Here is a 22,869-nt window from a genome sequence, read left to right as displayed (position 1 = left end):
GTGTATTGATCAGTATTGGTCAAACTATCAAACTTCCAGAGCATTTTTTAAACAATTTAATATATCGGTTACCAGTAAAGTTATAAAGTCTCCTTAATTCATGCCGTAAAATACGTCTAGTTGGTTAATTCGTAAGGCTCTCTGCGCTTCGCACTAAGCAAGAGATCATAAAGATTTATGGCACAACTAATCCAAAATATTATTATCTTTTTGTTCTTCTTTATCTACCTCAAAATTTGTTGATCAAAGTTTGCCAAGGATCACTTGGCAGTTGTTGAGTCCTTTTTATTCCCATTTATAGCATAGTAAATTTATGGTTGCATATCGTTTGTTTTGTTTGAATTGACTTAATTATTTCACTGATAACATCCATTGGCGTTATAAGAGGAGTTGTTCCCGTGGTACGAGTTTGCAGTTGGTTGAATTTTCACAAGGATATACCACGGTGAACAGGTATTTCAATATTTAACCTTGATTTTTTTACAAATTTCAAATTATTTAATTAAAAAAATATATAATGCAATTTTATTCCAAGATTTAATGTTTTCCTGTCAAACACTAGCAGATTTTTATGCTATAGTGGAAGATAAGCCAATTTAAATTAAAATATATTTTAAAAACTGCTATAATTTAGTGCCGTTTATAGTGATTAAATATTTCAATAAATTTAAATAAGTCATACTATATATCTCGTTAATTTAGAAACTTCCTAGAATCACGAATATCATTTTCAGTGAAAATTTATTTTAGCGGTGATGCACCATCTACTTTGTCTCTTGTTTGCTGCGCTGCAAGCCACCTTGCTGGTTGGCAGTCCTATCGAGGGGCCTAACGCGCCTCTCCTAGCGGCGCCGCTTGCGGGAGGAGATTATGCGTTGCCGACTTCAATCATACCACAAGCCTACGAAATATGGATAACACCCCATTTCGAGAATGCCCCCGTGGTCTCAAAACAATTCACGTAACATAAACAGTCATTTTTTCATAAATGAATACAGTATTTTTTTTATCATAAATAGATTCGACGGCACGGTTGAGATCACCGCGGAAGTAAGCAGAGCAGCAACTAGAATTATACAGCTCCACGCGTACGACATGGAGCAAATAAGTGTTGTCGTGACTAAAATCGGAGATGTCACTTCACCTGTAGTGATTGGCGCACCATTACTGAGCGGAGACGACAAGCACTTTTTAAATATTCCTGTTATTTCTGCTCTTAACGTTGGAGATCTTTTGAACATAAGAATAAATTATCTTGGAAAACTCAACAACGAATTAGACGGATTCTATCTCAGCTCTTACATCAATTTCCGCGGAGAGAAAAAGTATTACATTTTAAACGCGTATTTAATGAAGCTCTTTTAATTCATGGTTATTCACTCCAGGTGGTTGGGAGTAACTCAGTTTGAACCTACCGGTGCCCGCAGAGCTTTCCCGTGCTTTGACGAGCCTTCAATGAAAGCGACGTTTAAACTGCACATCGCTAGAGAACCTTTGCGAGACGTAACTGCCAACATGGACGTGCTACAGGCAACCAATTCATTGTAAATTTTTAAATCTCTTAAGTCTATTTGCAGTAGCAAAATTAAATCAAATCGATTAACAGGGTTGACGAATTCCACAAAGACTGGGTCTGGGTTGATTTTGAAGAATCGGTTGTGATGTCAACCTACCTCGTCGCATTTGCGGTGCACGATTTTGGCTACATCGGCCATTCAACTAACGACAAATTTGGTGTATGCAAAGTTTATTCTTTCCCGTTTCAACTAATATTTTTTGTTTAAAAGATCCTAGCTCGTCGCGAGTTCATTGATAGCTCAACTTCGTACGCGTTGAACGTGTCCCCTTTGATCCTGGAAAAGCTCGAGAACTTCACTGATGTCCCATATGATTCCCAAATGAAAGTCGACCAGATTGCCCTTCCTGACTTTGCAGCCGGGGCAATGGAAAACTGGGGTCTTATTACTTACAGGTAAATCAGTCAACATATTAACCAAATTTACTTTTCAACTCTACAAATTTAGAGAGGTGAATCTGCTGCATGATAAATTTTTCTCAACCTCGGCCAACAAACAACGAATCGTAACTGTGGTAACCCATGAATTGGCCCACCAATGGTTTGGAAATCTTGTTACTCCCGAGTGGTGGAGTGAAATCTGGCTAAACGAAGGATTCGCCACCTACTTTGAATACTTCACAGCCGCAACAGCAAGTGTTCCCATTCTGTAGAACATTTTCCTCTAATTTAAGCGAGCAGGTAGAAAACTCTTTCCAATTGGAGAACGCGTTTATCATGGATGAACTCCAGCCCGTATTGGAAAGTGACTCTAGGGATACCACACGTCCTATGACTTCCACGGTCACTAATCCTGCGTCGGCAACGGCTGTTTTTGATAATATTGCCTACAACAAAGGTTTTTTTTACTTTAGAACTTAATTCAAGGAATCGTGGTTAATTTACAAAAATATTACAAGGTGCTGCAATTGTTCGCCTGTTGATCAACATGATAGGCGAGATTCCTTTCAGAGATGGAATTAAAAAATATCTCACAGATAAGTATGTGTCAAGTTATGGGGGGTTGATCATTAAATTTTAACTCCTTGCCTATAGTGCATATGGTTCTGTGACAAAAGATCATCTTTGGACTGCTCTCGAATCGACTATGCCGGACAATATTTTGCCGCCTGAAGTCTCCCTTAAAACTGTTATGGACTCATGGACAGAAAATCCTGGTTACCCGCTGATCACCGTGACGAGAAATTATGAGAAAAATGAAATTAATTTTGAACAGGTGTCGCACTTTCTATTTTTTTTTAAATCTTCTGTTTAAATCCATATTTTAATATCAGCAAAGATTCTTCTCCGCTAAAAAAAGTCCTCCGTCTCCTGGCCAGTGGCATGTTCCAATCACTCTGGTGACTGAACAAAATTCTGGTGACTTTTCATCGTTTACTATCAGGAGTTGGGCTCCCCCTAATGGTATTGTGACACTGACAAATGTGCAAAACCTTAAAGCAAATGAGTGGCTGATTGTTAATCCTAAACAAATTGGTACATATAGTTATAAAAACGCTAAAATCGCGATATCTTAATCTATATACTTAATGTTATAGGATATTACCGCGTTAATTACGACGAGAGCAACTGGAAATTGATTTTGGCTGCTCTGAATAGTGACGATGGATGGAACAAAATTACGGAAATCAATCGCGCCCAATTGATTGATGATTCGATGGCTCTTGCAAAGGGCAATTACTCGGGATATGAAACCGCCTTATCGACCACTGAGTACCTAGAAAAGGAGACGGCATATTTACCATGGTACACTGCTATTAAGGCGTTCAGTTTTCTTGGTGATCGCCTGTTTAATGAAGAAGAAGCCAGCAGAAAGTTTTACACGGTGATTAAGTTTGAAATATTTTTTACACCATTTCCAAACCATAAATAGAATCGATGTACATACTTTGTTTAACTTTTAAAATAAGAGGATGCATTTGCTAAAAAGAAATTCATATAATTGCTTCAACAGGAATACGTCAAAATGAAACTTGGTCCACTTTTTAAACACGTTAATGGGTTCACTTACTCGACCAGTGATGATCACGTAACTAGACTTCGAAGGAACCTTGCTCTTTATTGGTCTTGTAATTTAGGATACTCCACATGCAAGAGTACCGCACGAGATCTATTCCAAGAGTGGAAAGTACGCAGCTCGCCAGATTTCTATAACCCGTAAGTGGAGAGGACATTATAATCATACATGATTAAGACAACGCAATAAAATGCTCCAAAAGAATCGACCCTGACTTGAGGAGTGTTGTTTACTGCCACGGAATGCAAAATGCGGAGGACTTCGAATTTTTGTTTGAGAGATACACAAAGGCTCAACACATGCCTTCAGAAATGAGCACGATTTTGACCGCTCTCGGTTGCGCCCCGTCTGATGATCTCCTGAAGAGGTTACATAGGTCATTATTTTTCATGTATCATAATAACAAAAATTGCTTTTTACAGGGTCTTGAACGAAACTATCAAAGAGGTTGATTCATTGATCCGATCACAAGACACTAGAGACGCGTTTGTCGGCGTCCTCAGAAACCCGGAGGGTGTAGATGTTGCCCTCGAATTTCTCGTCACCAAATTCGCCGAAATTAAAGTCACGTAAGATCAAATCAAGGGTGTAATTTATACGATTTACCGTGCCTGAATTTTTTTCATTAGATATCAAGCATTTGGATCTGTGACTAGACTATTTGGTGCCATTGCACCAAAATTAAATACCGACGAGCAGAAAAAGAAGGTTTGATTTTTATATTAAGAAAATTAGCCGATGTAATTTGTTTTACTTTTCAGCTTGAAGATTTCTTAACAAACAACCCAAACGAGCCAGATAACATTAAGGCAGCCGTTCGTGCAGCAATCGCTGTGGTTGAAGACAACATTGCTTGGCTAAAAGACAACAAAAAAACCGTTTTAGATTTCTTTGAAAGCAGAGTGAACAGCAGTGCAGTTGTTGCACTTTTTTCACCTGTAGTCCTCATTTGCGCAATATTTGCAACTTGGTGGACGTAAATTTACTAACAAAATATAGTGGTTTCAAAGGAAAAGAACGGCCGTATATATAATTTTAACTTATTGAAATGTTTAAATCGGTTAGAATATGCACAAAATTGCTGGGGCTATTAATATGTTCTGCATAATTATATATTGATTAGGTTAAAAATTATCTGGATTTTCACTCACAAAATTTGTCCAACCCATTTGAAATCAATAAATACTCAATTAAATTTTGAATATCTTTACAAACCAAAAACCTGTTTATTCTGCCATTTTAGAAAACCTGCCGACTATCTTCAATGATACAAAATTATTAGAATAAAACTATGTTATGCCACCACTACACTTTACCTGAAGTTTTCATCAAATGTGGACAAATATTAAATTTATTTGCTAACATATTGATCTTTGGTCCATCTTTCTCATATTTAATTTTGCCCAATTATATTGTTTGCTATATTTTATAAATAATAAGGTGGATACAGAGTGACTGTCCCTGAAAAACACAAATGATGCACAGTTTAAAAGAGTTTATTTACAAAAATGTGTGTCTCCACATCATATTTAACGTTTATATTTTACATTATTATTAAGAAAAGTCTTTTATACTATGATTTTATTCCTTTTTAAGGCTATGCAGTTCCCTCTCTTCTTACAATCTGGTAAATTTTTCAGGAACTTAATGTTAACATTTTACTCTCAGATATTTGCAAAACTTCACCATTTTAGCCATAAACCTCAATTGCTCTCAATGGGACAGACGTGACAGCCCCATATCCCCTAGGCAGTTCCCATTCCGTGAAATCAAGTATGTTTGTTTTTTCTTTCGGCGCATTACTGATAAGGGCACTCCGCTCACTCTGGTCGCCATCAACACTTTGTAGAAGCATCTCCGTTTTGGTATTATTTCTTCGGTAACAGCATACGAAGATTAGCATCACGGTAAACTAAAAAGGGAAGCGAAAATTAATCGAAATTCTGCAAATTATAAATTCATAATAAATAGAAAATTATCATGAAATCAAATATTCAACGAGTTCCTATATTTGAATAATTTTCTCTATTTCCTCCTATTCTATGTCATTGTAGGCAACACGCACACACCACATGCGTGCCAGTTGTCTAAGTCGCAGGATCTTACCACAAACAACTGCGTGCCAAGCACAAAATAGGTAGCCTTCGCAAATCCGACTCTGTCAAACAAGAAACCGGCTAAGGAAGGCCCGATGAAGGCGCCAAGGGAGAAGCTGGAGGCCCACAGTCCCGAAATTAGGCCGTAAGTTGCCAAACTGTCACTGAAGCCGGCCGACCTGTCACAATGCTAATGTTTTATTTTCCGTTTGGAATCAATTTTTGGGACACTTACACTGAAGATTTGATTGCGTCAATGAAGCATGAGACTAGCATCAGGGCCAAGCCAGTTCCGTGAATAATCAAACCGGCAATCACCAAACCAAGAGATCTGCAAAACACAAAAATAGGAAAATAAATTCACCTTATATAGATTTTTGACTTGGAGAAATCGGGAATAATAACATTAATTCAATAAGCAATGCTCAGCATGTTGTGATAAAAATCGAAATATATGGAATGTTTTAAATAATATAGTGTTGTTCATGGTAAGACACTTGGCTTACGCAGATTAAATTTCATCAAAGGTGAAATAAATCTGAAAAAGGTTAGTAATGTTAACCCAGGCTTTTTTAATTAAGTATAAAACCTTTTATATTCATACAGGGGCAATCAAATACCATAAATCGAATAAACTTTTATTGCTTACGCCTCTATTCCAAAGAACGGTGCAGGTCCAATTAGAAGACAACCAACAAAAACAGCTGCACACCCAGTCATGGAAAGTAATTTGGGCGGCACATTTTTGTCACACAGTCGGCCAATGAATGGGGAAACGAGGGCGTACATGCCTCCACTGAGGACAAACATTATGCAAAGCACAATATCGCTCAGCTTGAACTGCAATCAGACAGAAATTTAAAAAGTTAATTCTCTGAAAAAGTGCAAAAAGCAAATTGGAATCATGAGCGAGAAGTTTTACCTGTCGCAAATGTGGTTCCAGTAGAGCTGAATAAAATCCCATGCTAGACGATGCTGCAGCAATGCACAAGGAGTTAACCAGCACGGAAGGCACTTTCAAAATGGCAAAAACTCCAACTGAAACAAAATAATTCAAAAAACCTGATCAATAGTGGCAAAATTCGCAAGTATTTTGAGGTTTCTTAGGTTTGTTTTGAATGCCCTTAAAACAATTTAATCGTGTTGAGGTCAATGCACGTTGACAGACTATTAATTGATAAAAATATATTTACACTCTTTGTCCTGAGTGTCGTCTGACGTTGTCTGGCCCACGTTGGCGGGCAGCACGAAGTAAATGAGAACTCCGACCAGGAGAAGGCACGAGCCCATAACCACGAATGGCAGCACGTATCCACCGGCCTACAACGAGAAAATTATTTTTCCGATTAACGCTGCGTTATCAATTAATATATAAAACTCACTAACCACAAACAAAAATCCGCCGATTGTTGGACCCACGATGTATCCCACGCCGTAAAACACTTCTAAGGTGGCCTGAAATGAGGTTTAAGTGATTTTTGTCCTTTGAAAATTTTGATAAGTTACAAAAATTGTGGCCACGCAATCTGGAAAAACGGCGGCCGTGATGGCAAAGGCGGCTGTGAGGGCAGCAGACGCGCCCAGGCTTTCTAAGATTCGGATTGTGAAACTCAGTCCAATGAACCAGTTGTGAGATTCTAAATTATCAAGCAAGCTGAAAGGTTAAAATTATAATTCCAATTGGTCTTAAAGCAATTGTCGAGGCATACCCAAAAAGGATTGAGCAAACTGCTGCCACAATGATTCCTAAATTTAGTGTCCTCTTTGCTCCTGTGACTGCAAGCTGAAAAGTAAAATCTTGTATGCTGTTTGGTTTTTATTTATACCGAAATTATCCTACGTATTTTCCGAAAATTGGGCTGCTCAAAAACGCCACCAGCTCAAAAACTCCAAAAACCAATCCATATTCTGTGGCTGTGCCGCCTTTTGACTCAGCCTGAAAATCACGTTGTAATTAGTTAAAAGGAGAAGTGCTTATCGTTCGTGACCCAGAATAATTCACGAACTTTTATTTATATTTTTTAAATCTATTTACAGATAGCAAAACGAAAATTCGAATGCAGCACGAGTTTTTACACATAACTTTTCCTTCACAGGACGTTTCACTCATTTCAAAAGAATTTTAAGTCGAATAAATTTTGCCATCGAGAAAGATATCATGTGGAGAAACAGACTGTTCCTCATAATCTGTAAATTGTTGGGATAAATTTTACTAAATTAATGTCTTTCTTATTACAAATATATTCTGTTCTGGACGGGCGGCAAGGTGAATGAAGTTGAAACAAAAGAAAACACTCCTTAAAAAGGAACTTATATCATTTATAGGTCCGGATAATAGAGTCAAGAATAATTCTTATTTTTATATACGCACCTCCTGGGGGTAGAAAGGCGCTTGCAGGGAGATGCAGATGGAGCTGCCAAAGTGGACGCTGCCAATGATAAAGATAGTGGCCCATTGCTGTCTGGTGAACCTTGGTGCCATCTTTTTCAGCGATTGGTTCTAGTCACACTTCCCTGTGGAAATTGCAGGTTAGAAGAAAATCACAGGTCACTTCAGAAATTCCTCTCGGCGTGACATACAAAAGAGGAGCGTACTATATAGCTTTTTCTCTGCAGGTTAGGTATTACGCAAGGGATTTATCGTGTATTGGCTTACAAAAATTTGACAAACCGTGGAAAATGTGTGTAGCAGCTGAAAATAGAGATTAAATTTCAAAAAGCATTCCTGTAAACATATTTTATCAATGTAAACATGGAAAATAAATATTTTCTGTAAAAGCCTTTGCGCTTTATTTGTATGATTTCCATCCGTTTGACTCTTTAATAAATATAACTGAACTATATAATTACAATAAAAGCACAGTTACGAGTGATTTTGACCTCACAGACTTGGAGGCTTTTCAATTGTTGAATCCCATAATTAATAGAAACCGAAACTAAATAACTGAAAGGAGGTTATGCTAGAAACTGCAATGTGCAATCGGCCGTTGGAATCGGTGTGAATTCCTTCACATTTATGCGGTGTCAATTCAACCACATAACCTCAAGCATTTTATTCAGTGACAAACGGTCAAGCGGTTTGCATAGAATAGCAGAATGAACGGAAGGTTATAATCGTGCATTTGTGTCACCCGCTATTACATATTGTAAAATAAATTAATCCAACAAAAAGATTATCATGATCCAGAATTATCCAATCTAATCGAAAAATTTCCTGCATACTTTATGATTTGAAATAAATTTTAAAAGATTTGAAACAAATAGGATAAAAATATCATGCAAAATGTTTATTTTAGGTCAAATCGAAATTTTGCATATTGCCCGCGGCAAGTACCGTCCAAAAATAGATTAACCAGTTAGCTTTCACTTTTATTGGGCGTATTTTTAGAAGAGGTGGCGACAAATGAGATTAGCATTTAGTCGCCTTTGCTTCAAAGTCACTCGTCTGTTAACCTTTTGCGCTTTGAACACGAACAATTCCTTTAAAGGAACTGTCGCGATATAGCCTAAAATTTAATGCCAGTTTCAAATCCAAATAAAAAAGATAGTAATGGAATTCCAAGAAACAGAAAATTAGAGTTAAAACTCCTTTACTGTTTCTTAATGTGCAGCTAGCTTTTATATAGAAAAATATTTATGCTTGTTTGATTTATTTTGTTTATGCTGCAAAATTCTAAGTGAGAGAGTTTGAAATAATGAGCAGAATTCCCACATGAAAGTACTACTCAGCGCATATTATGTTTCAAATTTTGACGAGACTGCATGTGTGGTGTTTGAATATATTTTCATTCAAATCTGTTTTATTTTTATCCTAGAAGGCAAGCGCCTTCGATCGCCTCGAACAGAGAAGATCTCGCGCAGTTCACGTGTACTCAAGGAAGGAAAACCAGTTATCCGCATGAATTCGGCTCTACCTTTAGTGTTTACTCACGCGGCCGTGCTTCGTCGGCGCCGCCTGTCAACTCGCTGTCTAGAGTATTATCAAGCCAAGGTGAAAAAATATATTTCTGGAATTTCAAAAATTGCTCAAAATACATAAAAAATAAATTGTTAGAGCAACGCTCATAAAAAGCCTGTGATATAAAACGAATATTCCAAAAGAATGACTACACGCTTTTTTATTCTCAAATCACAGAAAAAACCTGCTGACGGTAGTTTGAAAATAATAAAAAAGCAATTTTCCAAATGAACAGGTGAGAAATCATTCGATAAATCAATTTAAAGATCCCACAAAAACTGACTGTTCTTTCATCCAATTTTTATCTGTTAATTCAAGGAGAGCTCAATGTTATTTATTATCCAGCTTTGTAGTCCCATAGATTTTTCCTCGCATCATCCAGGCAGTGAACTCTCCAGTTTTAGAGGACACGGTCACGTGCTTCTACAGATCTGATGCACTCTGATGCATGCAAGGCAAAGACTGGATCGGAATTTTTCTACGTTTAAGGCTGCTATGAATATGATTGTAATTAATTTTACAATTTCTTATCCATTGGATGAAATGTTTTTTTTTTTAATTATAATGTGAGTACGCCAGTAGACTGGAAATGGGAAATTATGATTGGAAATTACAGTCTTGGAGTGATGAGAAAACGCAATCTGCAATTTAATGCAAATGTTAGCACCGTTTAACTGCATTTTTGCATCAAGACCTGTTTTTCCTTTATTACTCTAATTTTCAACGTATTAGCATATTTCCACGAACATTTATATTGTAATTCACATATTCTTATTTTTAATTGCGAGCAGAGAGCTAAAAATTTAATGGAAAAACATTTAAACCGAAACTAAATAAAGGTAAACAGAAGAATTTGAAAAACTATTCAAGAAATTATAAAAATCTCAACAACTTGCTCATAGCCTAAATTTGGCACCTGCTTCTTAAATCCCACGCACATTTTTTTAAGTCACGTTAAGAATGGTAATTATCTAGAGCACACCTAATTCCAGTTCATACCTGTTGCGGATAATTGTCTATTCGTTTAAACCTGTCCATTTGTTAGCCAATACTAGATATTTTATGAGCTCCCTTACGTAATACACCTTGCATTATTTAATTACAAAAAACATCATGTCTTTATTGTTCGAGAAAAAAATATTCTAGATGGTAAACTTAATCGATAATTGAGAATACAGATAGAAAAGTAGAATAATTTTAAGCAATCAACTTTTATATTTATAAAAAAATATACACTTAAAAACGCGTCGCGTACAACATTCCTCTCACAGGACCAGTTTTACAAAGCGGCTTTTACTAGTGATCAAATCGGCCAAGGATCACGGTATCTCAACTTGGCTTGGCCGAAACATTTTGGTAAAAATGCATATTTAATATCATTTATCTTGCTTTGAATTATTTTGAAACTTTTCCTAAAATAATATTAAATATTCCAATTTCTTCAGTGAAAAAATGATGATTTTGTGTTTTCATTGCCCTTTGTTGTTATGTAATAATTTGTGAAGCATAAATAAATATATAAAAATTTCCAACCAAGGAATTTTTCATACCGTGGACAGATAAATATTGGTCTTTTTTTGTTTTGTAAATAAACATGTGTTGCACATCTTTGATCAAATGAAGTTAAACCGCATTTATAGTATTTTGTGTTTTTGTTATGTGAGAAAATGTTCCCTATAAAAAGAAATATTTAAGGGCTGCAATGATTCAGGGGAAAATATTAAAATGTCAGTGAACTCATACCTTTTCAAAGGAGAATCAAAGCCGAGGGCTCGGTCAAAGGTTTATCCTGATGAGCATTTCGAGGCGGTGTTCACGGCCAGCGTCGTCGCAGGAGACTACAGACTACAAGCGCTGGTGGGTGCTCCTGGCGAGGTCGCTTTTGATGTGAGTCCGGTCCGACGCTAGGTGGGGCTGACTCACTCCAACCTACAATCACTCTCGTCTCTCAATACTTACTCTCCAGTCTCGTCTGCTTTCCAGTGATTCGATTGACGATTCACGCGTGCGGCCGGTGCGTGCAGTGTGCAGCAGTAGCTCCCCGCTGTTTGCCCGATAAGCAGAGGTGCGTCAGTAAACATTGGTGTCAAACACTCATTTTTGAGGATTTTTCCGGAATTTCCACCCACGCAAAAACAAAAAAACAGGCCGATTATTGCATCACAAAATAATGTTTTTCCTTTGCAAGAACATGTTTAAAAAAGAAAGAAAGAAAGAGTGTGCAATATTTTTGATCTGGTGCATTGACGTTAAACAGGTTGTTGTGTGATAAAACTGCATTTTCCATGGTCATATATGATTGTTCAATGAGCGTGAAACAACAACTTAACTGTCTGCACTCGACAAAATGCGATTGCAATGTTTTTATTCAAACGTTACAAGATTAAAATTTTAACACGACGGTGTGCGCTTCATTTTTGCAGTCAGTCTACATTCTAGTTGAGTTGAATGAGAACCATGAAGTAAGTCACAACGGCTCCGAGCACCTGTGAGTCATTGAAGATTTCATGTTTAATTTTTTCGTGGCACAAACTTGAATTTTTATTTTGTACCGAAGCGAACAAGTCGAGGGAAACGGTGAAGAACTTTGCTCCTGAAACGGAGAGCGGCCGTTGGCATTGCTGGCACACGATTTGCACGAAGGTTTTCGCTTCTTCAGAGCCATTGTACCAAGGACAACTGTACGCCGCATGCATCACGGAAACGCTCTGCAAACCGACATCAAGTGAACAAAAAATTTCCAAGCAACCAATCGGCACATAAGATGAAAAAACCTAATCAGTTGTGAGGAAAAATTACTTATTAAATCAAAATTTAATTTTTTGGTAACTTGCCTGAGGAAAAAAGTATTTTGAGAGTTTGAAGGACCTACCTCTTCAATTAGACGATTACCGAACAGGCAAAACAGAAAGACCTGGGCAAGAGTGTAGCTCAGGTAACCGATCACTGTGAATGCGTGCAAATTGATCCCAGTTATCTGCAAGATTGATGCATTTTTTAATTCCAGGATTGAAAAAGAGGAATCAAGTCTATTTCTCCATTTATCATCGTTAGTTAATTTTAGTAGTGTGTATTTTACCTTTGTGGCCTCGTAGGAGAGGAGTGTGAGCGTGACGGTGCTGGTAAGCATGTGCAAAAGCAGAGCCATACCATAAGAGTCACCTATTGATTCAATGTATCTACAAAAACAGATAGAAAATGTACTATTTTTATTAAAAAAAACTCAAGATTGAACAGTCGTAAAGCTCCGCTGGCTCATTTCGGATATTAATCCAGTTTAATCGGCACTCGAATATCACTGAAAAAACTTGCCTGTTGTTGCTGCTGCTGCGAGTGATATCGCGAATTTAAATAAAATATGAATTTGCTTATGTTTGAGCTTCAATCAAAATGCAGTCAAATAAAATTACTGTAGGTGCTTGAATTTTTAATTTTTATTCTCGTTTCTTAAGCGCTATAATGAAGGCAATCTTTACTATTCAGGGCGTATCTTGGTCACTTTTGCAGAAGTAGCTTTCAATTAATGAAATTTAGATTCTTATGACTTTGGTTAACCTTTTATCTCGTTGGAGTTTTTTGTTATTATTTTTCTACTTACCTAAGGATGTGTTTGTGCCTCTCGACCCAGTATTTGATGGCCGACCTGATAACAACTCCCTTTTTGTTATTTTCGGAGCTCTCCCCATTCACTTCGGCACCGGGGAACTTGAGCATCAACGAGTCAATCGTTTGGTTTATTCGAATTGGGGGAGTTTCTTTTGGCACAACGCGCCGGAGTCTCTGAAATGCCATTTTCGGTTCCATCGGCGCCACCTGAACCTCTAATTCGTCTGAAACACGCATTAATCCCACAATCTTATAATAAAAAATCGTAATTTCCTTGACAAAAACGAAAAAAGATGAAAAGAATATACATTTTGCACCGCCTTCAGGGCCACCGACAACCAAAACTATTTCTTGGTCTAAACCAAAACACTGAAAGGATTAACTTTCCCCTATCTACGTTAGCTCACCCACGTTTTCCAAATGGTACCCGTTTTCACTGGAGAGGGTTGCGAGTCTGTCCCTGGCGCTGAGTTGCATCATGCACTGCATTCCATCCTTGAGGTGACGCAGTTGCTCGCATCCATAAATTAACCACGAGCAGAATAGCGTGTCCAGAAGATTGATTTGGCAGATGCAAAACACCAACCAGTACAGCTGACAAATTAATTATAAGATAAGCCGCTTGAACTCCTAATAATAAAGGGATTTATTCAAACACGTGGTAAAACGAATTGGAAAAAAACGGGAAAAATGCATGTTCAAATATATAGAGCCAGGGATTTAGACGTTTTTACTTCAAAAGTTAAGAATTTTTAAGCATGAGTATATTCCAGCTTTGATTTACATCAGGGATTAAATCTAAACTATTTAAGCCTTTAATTTTATTTAAAACCTTTTGAACATAGAAATCAAAATTTTGATCACTAGCAAAAGTTTTGATTATCATGGAATTGGAAATATTCCGTTTGATTCTACAGCCAAAGAAAATGAAAAGAAATATCTAAAAATTGTGACATCCTTTTAATTTTCTTAACCTCCTTGTTAAATTTTTAGTTCCTGTTAAAATAATTTTATTCCATCTGGAATTCTCCTTTTTACAACTTAAAAATAAGCAATTTAACGAGTTTCTCTAACCTGGTAGAGATAAGTGCAGAAGTAGGCGAGGTTGCTGCTGTAGGGGTCCCAGGGGTACCAGGCGTTTATGAGCAGTTTGGTGCGCGTCTCGGTGTCCCGCTGCTCCGCGTCCGTCATGCTGGACGCCTCTCCTTCCATCGACAGCGACGTCAGGTTTGCGAACGTGTCGTTCCCCAAAGCCGAAGGTTGTGCAGTGGCGGCAGCGGCGGCTACCCTGACGTGCTCGGCCCCGCCCACAAAGGGGTGGACGGCCCAGAAGAAGACGGTGAGGGACGTGGCCGCCAGGATGGGCTGCAGCAAACGCCGCGTCTCGGCCGCGAACGCCGCTCGGTGCTTTGCGTCGGAAGCGGCGAATAAAGGGTGCGTGTGGCTCTTCTCCCATGTGTGCAACGTCGTGTAGAACTGCTTGCGTTTTAGGCCGAAATACAGCACCTGCAAAACAAGTCCAAGAGTGTGTGACACAACACCCGGGCATTATTTATTCGATTTCTGCTTTCTCTGCAAGAAAAACTGTGTCTGGGAATTTTTCTATTATGTAAATGCTAGCTGTTTTTTTTTTCAATTTCATGATATCATTAAGGAATACTAAAAAATCTGATCAAACCAATTATGTTTAATTTTAATCACACAGGATTGAAATCTTATCCTCTAAAAACTGCTTGATAGCCATAGTTTGGGTAATGGTTAGTATTGAGAGTGATGCTGTTACACTTGAGAAAATATTTTTAAAGTAGTTTTATACGCCATGCGAGTTTTGAAAAAAATATTACATAATTTCGAAGAAATTTTGGGAGATAAAAGAGGCACATATTACAGCAAAAAAATAGGCCGTCGTAAAAAGAATGACCCACATTAGAAAAATAAATATAAATCTATTTGAATTTAATATATGACATGTGAAATAAAGGTAAAATAACATAATCTAAGAGGAACAGGCTATGTAAAGGGAGCACATTCCAAACAGACTTTTAGTCTTTGTCTGACATGAAATTGTCAATGGTTAAATACCTGAAAAGTGTTAAATGATTAAAAAAAACTTCCTAAGAGTTTCATAAAATATTTTAAGCATTTTAGCTTCTTTTTTCAAAATGGAGATTTAATATAAAACGCGCTAACTTAAATATTAATAATTTTTGTGAAAAGGAAAAGAATTAATTTGACTTGCCTTTGTAATGCCATGTAGAAAAAACAGCATGGTAAGGGTGTTGCTTATAAGAGCGACCGTGTCACCAAATTGCATCAGCAACTTTATCACGAGAAAGATAAAGTGAGTAATTCCGAGACCAATGTGCATCACTGAGTAGATGGACTTTCCCAGAACGCCACCCTTTTCATAATCAGGCAGAAAGTGGCCGGAAATTCGAAGCAGTCGCATAAGTGGTCGAAGATCCTCCGACAGACTCCTTTTCGTTGATGTTTCCACCTTTCAAATTTTAAAGATTTTTTTACTTTTAGTTTTATTTGTTACAATGATATGGATTAAACCCGTCAAATGTGTTAACAAAAAAAATAACGTTTATTATGAAAGTACAATTCTGTCCAACTCTTCGTGGTGTTATAAGCCGGTGTTCTTGTGGCTATACACGCTCGGCAACAGCGTGATACAAATAAAAATGTAAGTGCTTTTGAAAATAACAGAATTTCTTTTATTTTGCACTCTTTTGTTTAATCTCAACAGAAAGTATTATAAAACAAATTAAATAAAAAATGAACCAATTTTTATTGCATTGCCGGATTAATTTAGATTCCTTTAAAATTTTCATTTCATATAATTTAATATACCATGACAATTTTGGACAAACAATAAATAGTGCGTCAAAATTACAAGCACACAGAAATAAACCAAATTCTCACCATTTCTAACTGCGTTGACGAGGTGCAGGTGGCGAACTGGCCACACTCGCGTGCACAAACAGCGTGTCGTGACAATTTATTAATTCAAACAAAACTGACAAACTTCCCATAAAACGCGTTCATTATTAACTGTCCCAGTTTGCCGCTCCTTCAAGCCGCTTTTCCTTCAGAGTGACAAGGCCGTTGTAACTGTATTTTTTACTTGTGCTTAATTTCAGATCGACCCATGAATCAATAAACGTGCTATTTGGACAATTTCTTGAACAATTTCATCATCTTAATGATTGCTGTGTATCGCGCATACAAAAGTTTCATTAAAATAATTTGGTGCAGTTTTTTTTGTAGTTTAGCAATTTTTTGCAGACATTCATTTCAAAGGAGCATCAACCTTGAGAAAAATGCAGTGCAGCACAATTCTGCCAGCGAGGCAAAACACTCGCCGTGAAAAACGCTATGCTTCAATTGCACTTTTTGAATAACTATAAGCAGTGAAAAAAAGCTGACCTTCCAGCTCAAATTGTTCTCGTGTGTGCTTCCCTTTAAAAGGCAGGGACGAGCTTAAGATTACAGACACATTTCACCATGAATTCCGTAGGAGCATTTGTCTTGCTTTTTGCTGTCACGGTAACTATATTAATAATTTTAATGTAATTTTTTTTCATTTCTCTCTTCTTCAGGCAAGCTATGCTGAAAATTCCGATTTTGATGTCAGGGAAGTAAATCAGGACACAAGCATGGTAAATCTATAACTAATTTGCAAACCAGTTTTTTATTTTGTGCATTTTAGCAAGAAGCCGCTGCACTAAGTGGCTGCAATATCTGCGTGAAAGAGGGGTTATCTCTTCCTGTGGATCCACAGGTAAAAATAATTGAAATTGACTCTTCTATTTCCTAATGAATCCTTCTCTTCGTAGATGCCACTCAAAATGTGGGCCCGCAGGGAGACCTCCCCGGACAGAAAACCCCTCAGCAGCAGCCGCAGGCAATGCTACATCAGAAATAAGCCGAGTAGCAAAAATTCAGAAGACAGCAAGCTTTCCTTGCCTCAACGCCAACCCTCGAATGACGCTCCACCTCAGGCAAATTATCTGCCACCCTACGATTCCAACCCAAATCCATTCAGGCCGTCATATCCGTTCGGCTCATTCCAACCTCAACCTGCCCCTGCGTTCGCTCAGGCTTCATTTCCAAACCCTCCCTATAAATTCGGATTCGGCCAGAACAATTATTATGGCCCAGCACTCCCGTCTTCTCGGATTTTCTACAATCAAATGTCCGGGGATCCTTATGCGGCCCATAATTTCCCTTCATTCAGATCGAACACCGACGATGAGAGCGCGAGAGGCAGAATTGAGGTTTCGGAAGAAGCAGCAAGCACACAAAAAGAAGCCTCTGGTGATCGCAAACGGAGTTTGAACTCGACGATTTCCGCCCAACTGAGATCATCCAAGCCATCGTTTCCTCGCTTGGAAGCCAAAAATGTTTTTAACAGGCCAGAAAACTCCCGAGTAGCCAAGCAACATCAGCCGAAAGCTTCAGCTCCCAATCTTTCATCACCGACGGCTCAACCTCGCGCCCATCCTGGCGCTTCAGGCTTTAGGTAAAAAAATTATTCAATATAATTGAAAATTAATGGAACAAGATGTTTTAAATTTAATGTTTTGTGGAATTAAAATGCGGTACTACATACTAAAAATAATTAAATTTAATAGTTTTGTTTTCATGAGCCTTGTAATTTCAGAAATCAGCCAATGCGTCCTCTGAACCGGTCTCCTCAACGTGTTGAACACGGACCACTCCCTGCACTTTATCAAGGAAGTAAAGAACCAGCTTTTAGCCGCAGACTCACAAGCTCCCAGTGAACATGTGTAGTTTTTCATATAAATATTTGTTGCTTCTTCAAGAAGAATTTATGCAATTTTAATAAATTTGAAATGTATTATTAACTGAATTCTGTGCTTATTTTATTTTGAATTTAATGTTTTGACTCCCTGAGTAAATTTTAAAAACTAACAAATAAAGTGTAAAATTTTTTATTTTCTTCAAGATTTTCGAATCTTTGATTGAACTTCTTATTTCACGCATCTGTCTTATTTTATTATTATTTTAGAAAACACTTTTTCTGAAAAATCTTGATATATTAATTTAGATTTATGTTTTTAAGCTTAACTGGATAATATTCAGCTACTAACTATAATTTCGTGCAAGCATATTTAATATTCAGATGCAGCTGCCTTTGCCGTTAATCTTGATTTTGATAAGTAGGTTAGCCTGGGGCTTGTTTAATTTTATTATAAATTCATACAACTCACAATCAGCTAAAAATTTAGGACAGTTATAACAATATAAAGAGCTTACAACACAATTTGGAAAACATTTTAAACGCTGTCATACTGCGTACGCTGCTGCGAGGTACGAATGCGTACAAATAATGTTTTGCTGACAGTCTTCAACTGCATACAAAAGCAGCAGGGAACACTCGGAGCTTTTCATTCAAGTGCCTAATCAGCGCACCATCATGTCATCTCTATTGCTGAAATTAACCGTCGTATTTTTCACTGTAAGTAGAATTGCCTAATTTAATTGCTGAAATGATTTAAACGCGGTCTTGCAGATAAATCTTGTCTCATGCAACCTGTTCGCCAATCAGCGCCCATTGAAAGCGAAGCTGCAGCGCAAGGCCCTCGCGACGAAACTGCTCATGAGGAAAACTTTGGCAAAAATGCTTCTCGCCAAGCCCTGTCATATTTTGAAGCCGAAAGTTATTTTCTTCCTCAAGCCATACCTCAAATTAGCAGAACAAGTGGTGCAACTCGTCAACGACAAATGCCCTCGTAAAACTCCTAGCAGCCCGCAAGACGACAGGTTCGCGAGGTACAGAGCTGGACTCGCAATCAGAAAACAAGGAATTTCCCCTTTTCAAAATTCAGCTAGGGACTTGACAAACGGTACAACAGTTTTAATTGCGTTGATTTAAAAATTTGTACTTTTTCTTCTCGTCTTTCAGCTGGCGATGGCTTTGTTGGTGAAGTGAGGGAAGACTCACCCCCATCAGCTAATGGTCCAATGGTCGGAGAGGTTGGGCCTAGAAATTTTCTATCCAGGGCGTTCCGGTCGTTTGCCAACCACGACGAGTACACGCTAGACGAGGTCTCGCCAATGTTGAAACCTGTGCATCATTTGCTTAGAAACACCGGGCGAGCGATGCTTCCGCCTCCCCCTGATCAAGATGCAGCTGCAGAACCTTCCAAACCTTTGTACATTGACAACCTGCCAATGACACAATAAAAAGGACCAAAATAGATATACGTGATTTTTACTTTTTTTAACCCTACAGTAAAACGTTAACGAAGTATTTAGACTTCTTGGTAACAATATATCAGCTCCGCTGGTTGCATAGCTTAAAAATAATCTAATCTGCGGAGCTTTGATAATTTAGTTTGTTATATATTTTTCTTGCTCTAGTTTATTTTTTCTCTTCAACTCCACACAACCTCAATTGTGTCAATACAATATTATTAATTTTGATATTTCAACTGTTGTTGAACGAGGAATTTGATTTAAAAATACTTAACAATTTAATTGAAAATTAATAACTGGATTTTATAATAAAGAAAGTAGTATTTTTGTTATGAAATTTCAATGGTGACGAAGAGAAATTTCGCATCTTCCTTGTTACACAACAAGAAAATATTTATTGTTAGTTTTTCTTTTTATTTTTCCTGCCTTGAAATAACATCATATTTTGCTATGTAAATTTTTGTCGGGAAATCTCAGCTTATCAAAGATATTGTGTAACTTGAGGGCAACTACCAACCCTTCTGCACCGAGCTGGCCAAATTATCGCTTAATCAGCAGCAAGAGCCACTAAAAGATAACTGGTCACGTCGGGGTCACCACTTTGGGGGTTAGAAGGTGGAAAATAAAACCTTGCGGGATCTTCAACAAATCTTCTCTTTATACGACAGTCACTTGGCGACTAAGTCTAACAGTATACAAGGACCCGAATGAGCCGGGTCCTTCTCAATTAAACGCTCGGAACAATTAAGATGCGACTTGTTGGCTTGAGTGTCCGGCGAAAACTAATTTAAATTTTAAAATCTATCTCTGTTGCATTAACGAATTTCTAACGAATATCGACTAACAATCATTAATAACAACACCCTAGACCAAAATTGAAAAAGGAGAGGGAGCTAGGCTCCGCAACCACTACAGATACAAGAAATAAAAAAGATTCGACTCTTGAATTTTTGTTTTTGTAAAAATTAAATTAAATCACGGGCCTCCGTTAAATTGATTTTAAAACCAAGCGAAAATTACTGTTTGTTAATGGCTTTCATTAAACGCTGATCTTTAACTTCTCAAATATTAAAAAATCTAAAAGAAAATTTTCGCCCAAATGCAATGAGTTGTTAGACATGAAGCATATTATTGTGGAACAAATTTCAAACATATATCAGTGTGGCTTATATTTAATTTGCTATATGTAGGCAAGCACGGATTGCTACAATTTTGTTCCTTTTTATAATATTTAAAACTAAAAAATATGTTTGTCATTTAAGATTTTTTCGCAATGAAATAAATATTACAATTTTCCTAAAAGAAAAAAATGACAAATCACGTGGTTTAGCAGGAAAATGTGTTTTGCTTTTTTGCCGTTAAAAGAATAGATACCCCAAAGTTTTACTTGAAAAATGAAATTCAGAAAAACAATAATATATCTAACCAAATATTGCAGGCTGTAATTTATGTGCAAATAAAAACGTCCCTAAAATATATATTTAATTATTTTCCTTTCATCTTGATAAAATATATATATTTACATACCAATAAAGAAATTTAACTATGCAACTCAGATATTTTATCCCTTTTTATGACAGTTATTCGATCGTTGGAATCACAAAAGCAATTTTGCTGACACGCATTAATAGAAAAAAGCATTTTTGCAACACCATCTGAAGGAAGTGCTACAGACAGATATTAGAGTAAAAACATAAATCGCAGGGCAGATTTCGACTGAGTAAGATTTTCCTCTCACTTGCATCATGAACAATGCAAGGTTTTGAGTTTTGTGCTAGCCAAGGTCTGAAAATAAAATTAATCTAATCACTAAATGTAGTGCAATTCTCTCACGCGGAGCCGTCCTATAAATCTAGCCGCTTGCCGCTTGTATTTTCAGACATGTTCTTCAACGCTCTAGTGTTGTTCCTGTTCGCCACCTCCCTCAAAGCTCAAGCCTTTGCGCTTGATCTGGGAAGATCCCCCAATGGAGGAGGCCTGCAGCACGATTCGGACACTTTAGGCCAACGAGTAGCTCCGCCAACGCGCACCTTCATTCCTAAGTAAGTTGCATTGTACTTTTATTTAATATCTCTTTTAAACTCGATTCTACAGTCTGTTCGCTGGCTATTTTAAACCTCCCAGGACGAGGTTGCATGGATGGAGGGCGGATATGCTGCGCAGCCAAAACCAAATTTTGGAATTGCAGAAGAAGCAAATGGATGAAAAACAACCAGGCCAAAACCAAAAATTTGAAATTCAGATGAAGGACTATGATGAACCCGAACAACAACAAATAAATACTACCACGTCATGTCCATGTAATCAGACTTGTCCAACTTGTCCAACATGCTTTTCCGTGACCACCATGAATCCTAAATACACGACAATTGATTTTAATAACACGGATACCAACTCAACCACAAGCACGACCACGCCAACCACAAGCACAAGCCCAATCACCGAAACGACAACCACTCCAACGACCACCACCCCAACCACAACCACCGAAATGACAACCACTACCACCCCAACCCCAACTACAAGCACAACCACTCCAACTACAACCACCCCAACCACTACCACCACAACCCCAACCACAACCACCACAACGACAACGACTACCACCCCAACCCCAACTACAACTACAACAACCCCAACCACTACCACCACAACCCCAACCACAACCACCACAACGACAACGACTACCACCCCAACCCCAACTACAACTACAACAACCCCAACCACTACCACCACAACCCCAACCACAACCACCACAACAACAACGACTACCACCCCAACAACAACCACCACCACCCCAACAACAACCACCACAACCCCAACGACCACCACTCCAACCCCAACGACAACCACAACATGCCAAACGACAACCACAACCACCCCAACGACAACCACAACAACCTCAACGACTACCACCCCAACGACAACGACAACCACCCCAACGACTACGACGACAACCTCAACGACCACCACCCCAACCCCAACGACAACCACAACATGTCCAACAACCTCCACTCAATCGACGACTACGTGGGAACCAACTGTAAGTCTCGCCGCTCATTTTATATTTTATTTTACAGGGCATGTCGTTTAATTGTAATAATTTTTCTATTGCAGACCACCAAAACTACTTGCCCTGACAAAAAGTGCTGCTATTATTACTGCTGCTGTCCGGGAAAGGGCACCAAGTGCGGACCCTGCAGTGGCTCTTGTAAGAGCTGTGGAAAACGTCCGCCATGCTGAAAACTCCTAAATAAAATCGACGTAGATAGTAAAAGTCCTTTAAATCGCTGAAAGAAGAGCAACATAAATTATTTAAAACTCTCGTTATGCTCTGGAAATAAAGACTTAATTAAAACTGCAGGCTATAGCTTTTGTTTTCTAAACA

General features: G+C 37.9%; 5 protein-coding genes and 1 long non-coding RNA gene across 7 annotated transcripts; 4 read left to right on the top strand and 2 right to left on the bottom strand.

Annotated features, from left to right (window-relative positions):
* The first annotated feature begins 318 nt into the window (after positions 1-318).
* LOC135935864 (aminopeptidase N-like) lies at positions 319-4,788 on the top strand. 2 transcript variants are annotated; one of them, XM_065478443.1, is made up of 17 exons: positions 319-453; positions 751-961; positions 1,020-1,325; positions 1,386-1,544; positions 1,607-1,736; positions 1,788-1,972; positions 2,025-2,208; positions 2,258-2,414; positions 2,476-2,557; positions 2,612-2,792; positions 2,851-3,052; positions 3,115-3,401; positions 3,531-3,733; positions 3,796-3,960; positions 4,016-4,162; positions 4,223-4,301; positions 4,355-4,788. In XM_065478443.1, exons 2-17 carry the CDS (start codon positions 756-758, stop codon positions 4,571-4,573), a joined length of 2,892 nt encoding a protein of 963 aa, XP_065334515.1. In that variant the 5' UTR covers positions 319-453; positions 751-755; the 3' UTR covers positions 4,574-4,788. The 2 variants fall into 2 exon arrangements, with proteins under 2 accessions (XP_065334515.1, XP_065334514.1); XM_065478442.1 differs by having other exon boundaries at positions 2,025-2,212; positions 2,262-2,414.
* Positions 4,789-5,073: 285 nt separating this feature from the next.
* On the bottom strand, positions 5,074-11,543 carry LOC135935866 (MFS-type transporter SLC18B1-like). Its single transcript, XM_065478445.1, has 12 exons — positions 11,391-11,543; positions 8,061-8,203; positions 7,530-7,625; positions 7,399-7,472; positions 7,196-7,343; positions 7,076-7,144; positions 6,883-7,009; positions 6,612-6,727; positions 6,339-6,529; positions 5,925-6,020; positions 5,700-5,868; positions 5,074-5,505 (listed from the first exon to the last, which is right to left on the bottom strand). Exons 2-12 carry the CDS (start codon positions 8,169-8,171, stop codon positions 5,284-5,286), a joined length of 1,419 nt encoding a protein of 472 aa, XP_065334517.1. The 5' UTR covers positions 8,172-8,203; positions 11,391-11,543; the 3' UTR covers positions 5,074-5,283.
* A 91-nt stretch (positions 11,544-11,634) lies between these two features.
* Positions 11,635-12,308, top strand: LOC135935867 (uncharacterized). The gene is made up of 3 exons (XR_010574255.1): positions 11,635-11,712; positions 12,071-12,135; positions 12,205-12,308. It is a non-coding gene; the product is annotated as an uncharacterized LOC135935867 (long non-coding RNA).
* On the bottom strand, positions 11,973-15,866 carry Orco (odorant receptor co-receptor). Its single transcript, XM_065478444.1, has 8 exons — positions 15,493-15,866; positions 14,328-14,759; positions 13,661-13,847; positions 13,246-13,477; positions 12,727-12,826; positions 12,520-12,624; positions 12,200-12,355; positions 11,973-12,133 (listed from the first exon to the last, which is right to left on the bottom strand). The coding sequence occupies exons 1-8, from the start codon at positions 15,700-15,702 to the stop codon at positions 12,083-12,085; spliced, it is 1,473 nt and encodes a 490-aa protein (XP_065334516.1). The 5' UTR covers positions 15,703-15,866; the 3' UTR covers positions 11,973-12,082.
* A 986-nt stretch (positions 15,867-16,852) lies between these two features.
* LOC135935881 (uncharacterized) lies at positions 16,853-18,067 on the top strand. Its single transcript, XM_065478467.1, has 4 exons — positions 16,853-16,918; positions 16,969-17,040; positions 17,096-17,781; positions 17,923-18,067. Exons 1-4 carry the CDS (start codon positions 16,916-16,918, stop codon positions 18,041-18,043), a joined length of 882 nt encoding a protein of 293 aa, XP_065334539.1. The 5' UTR covers positions 16,853-16,915; the 3' UTR covers positions 18,044-18,067.
* A 574-nt stretch (positions 18,068-18,641) lies between these two features.
* Positions 18,642-19,487, top strand: LOC135935948 (uncharacterized). Its single transcript, XM_065478578.1, has 3 exons — positions 18,642-18,741; positions 18,796-19,129; positions 19,189-19,487. The coding sequence occupies exons 1-3, from the start codon at positions 18,700-18,702 to the stop codon at positions 19,467-19,469; spliced, it is 657 nt and encodes a 218-aa protein (XP_065334650.1). The 5' UTR covers positions 18,642-18,699; the 3' UTR covers positions 19,470-19,487.
* Positions 19,488-22,869: the final 3,382 nt, after the last annotated feature.

Source organism: Cloeon dipterum, chromosome 2 (assembly GCF_949628265.1).
Source record: "Cloeon dipterum chromosome 2, ieCloDipt1.1, whole genome shotgun sequence".
NCBI lineage: Eukaryota > Metazoa > Arthropoda > Insecta > Ephemeroptera > Baetidae > Cloeon > Cloeon dipterum.
Note: the sequence above shows the minus strand (reverse complement) of the source record. Positions and strands in the feature narration are given on the sequence as shown.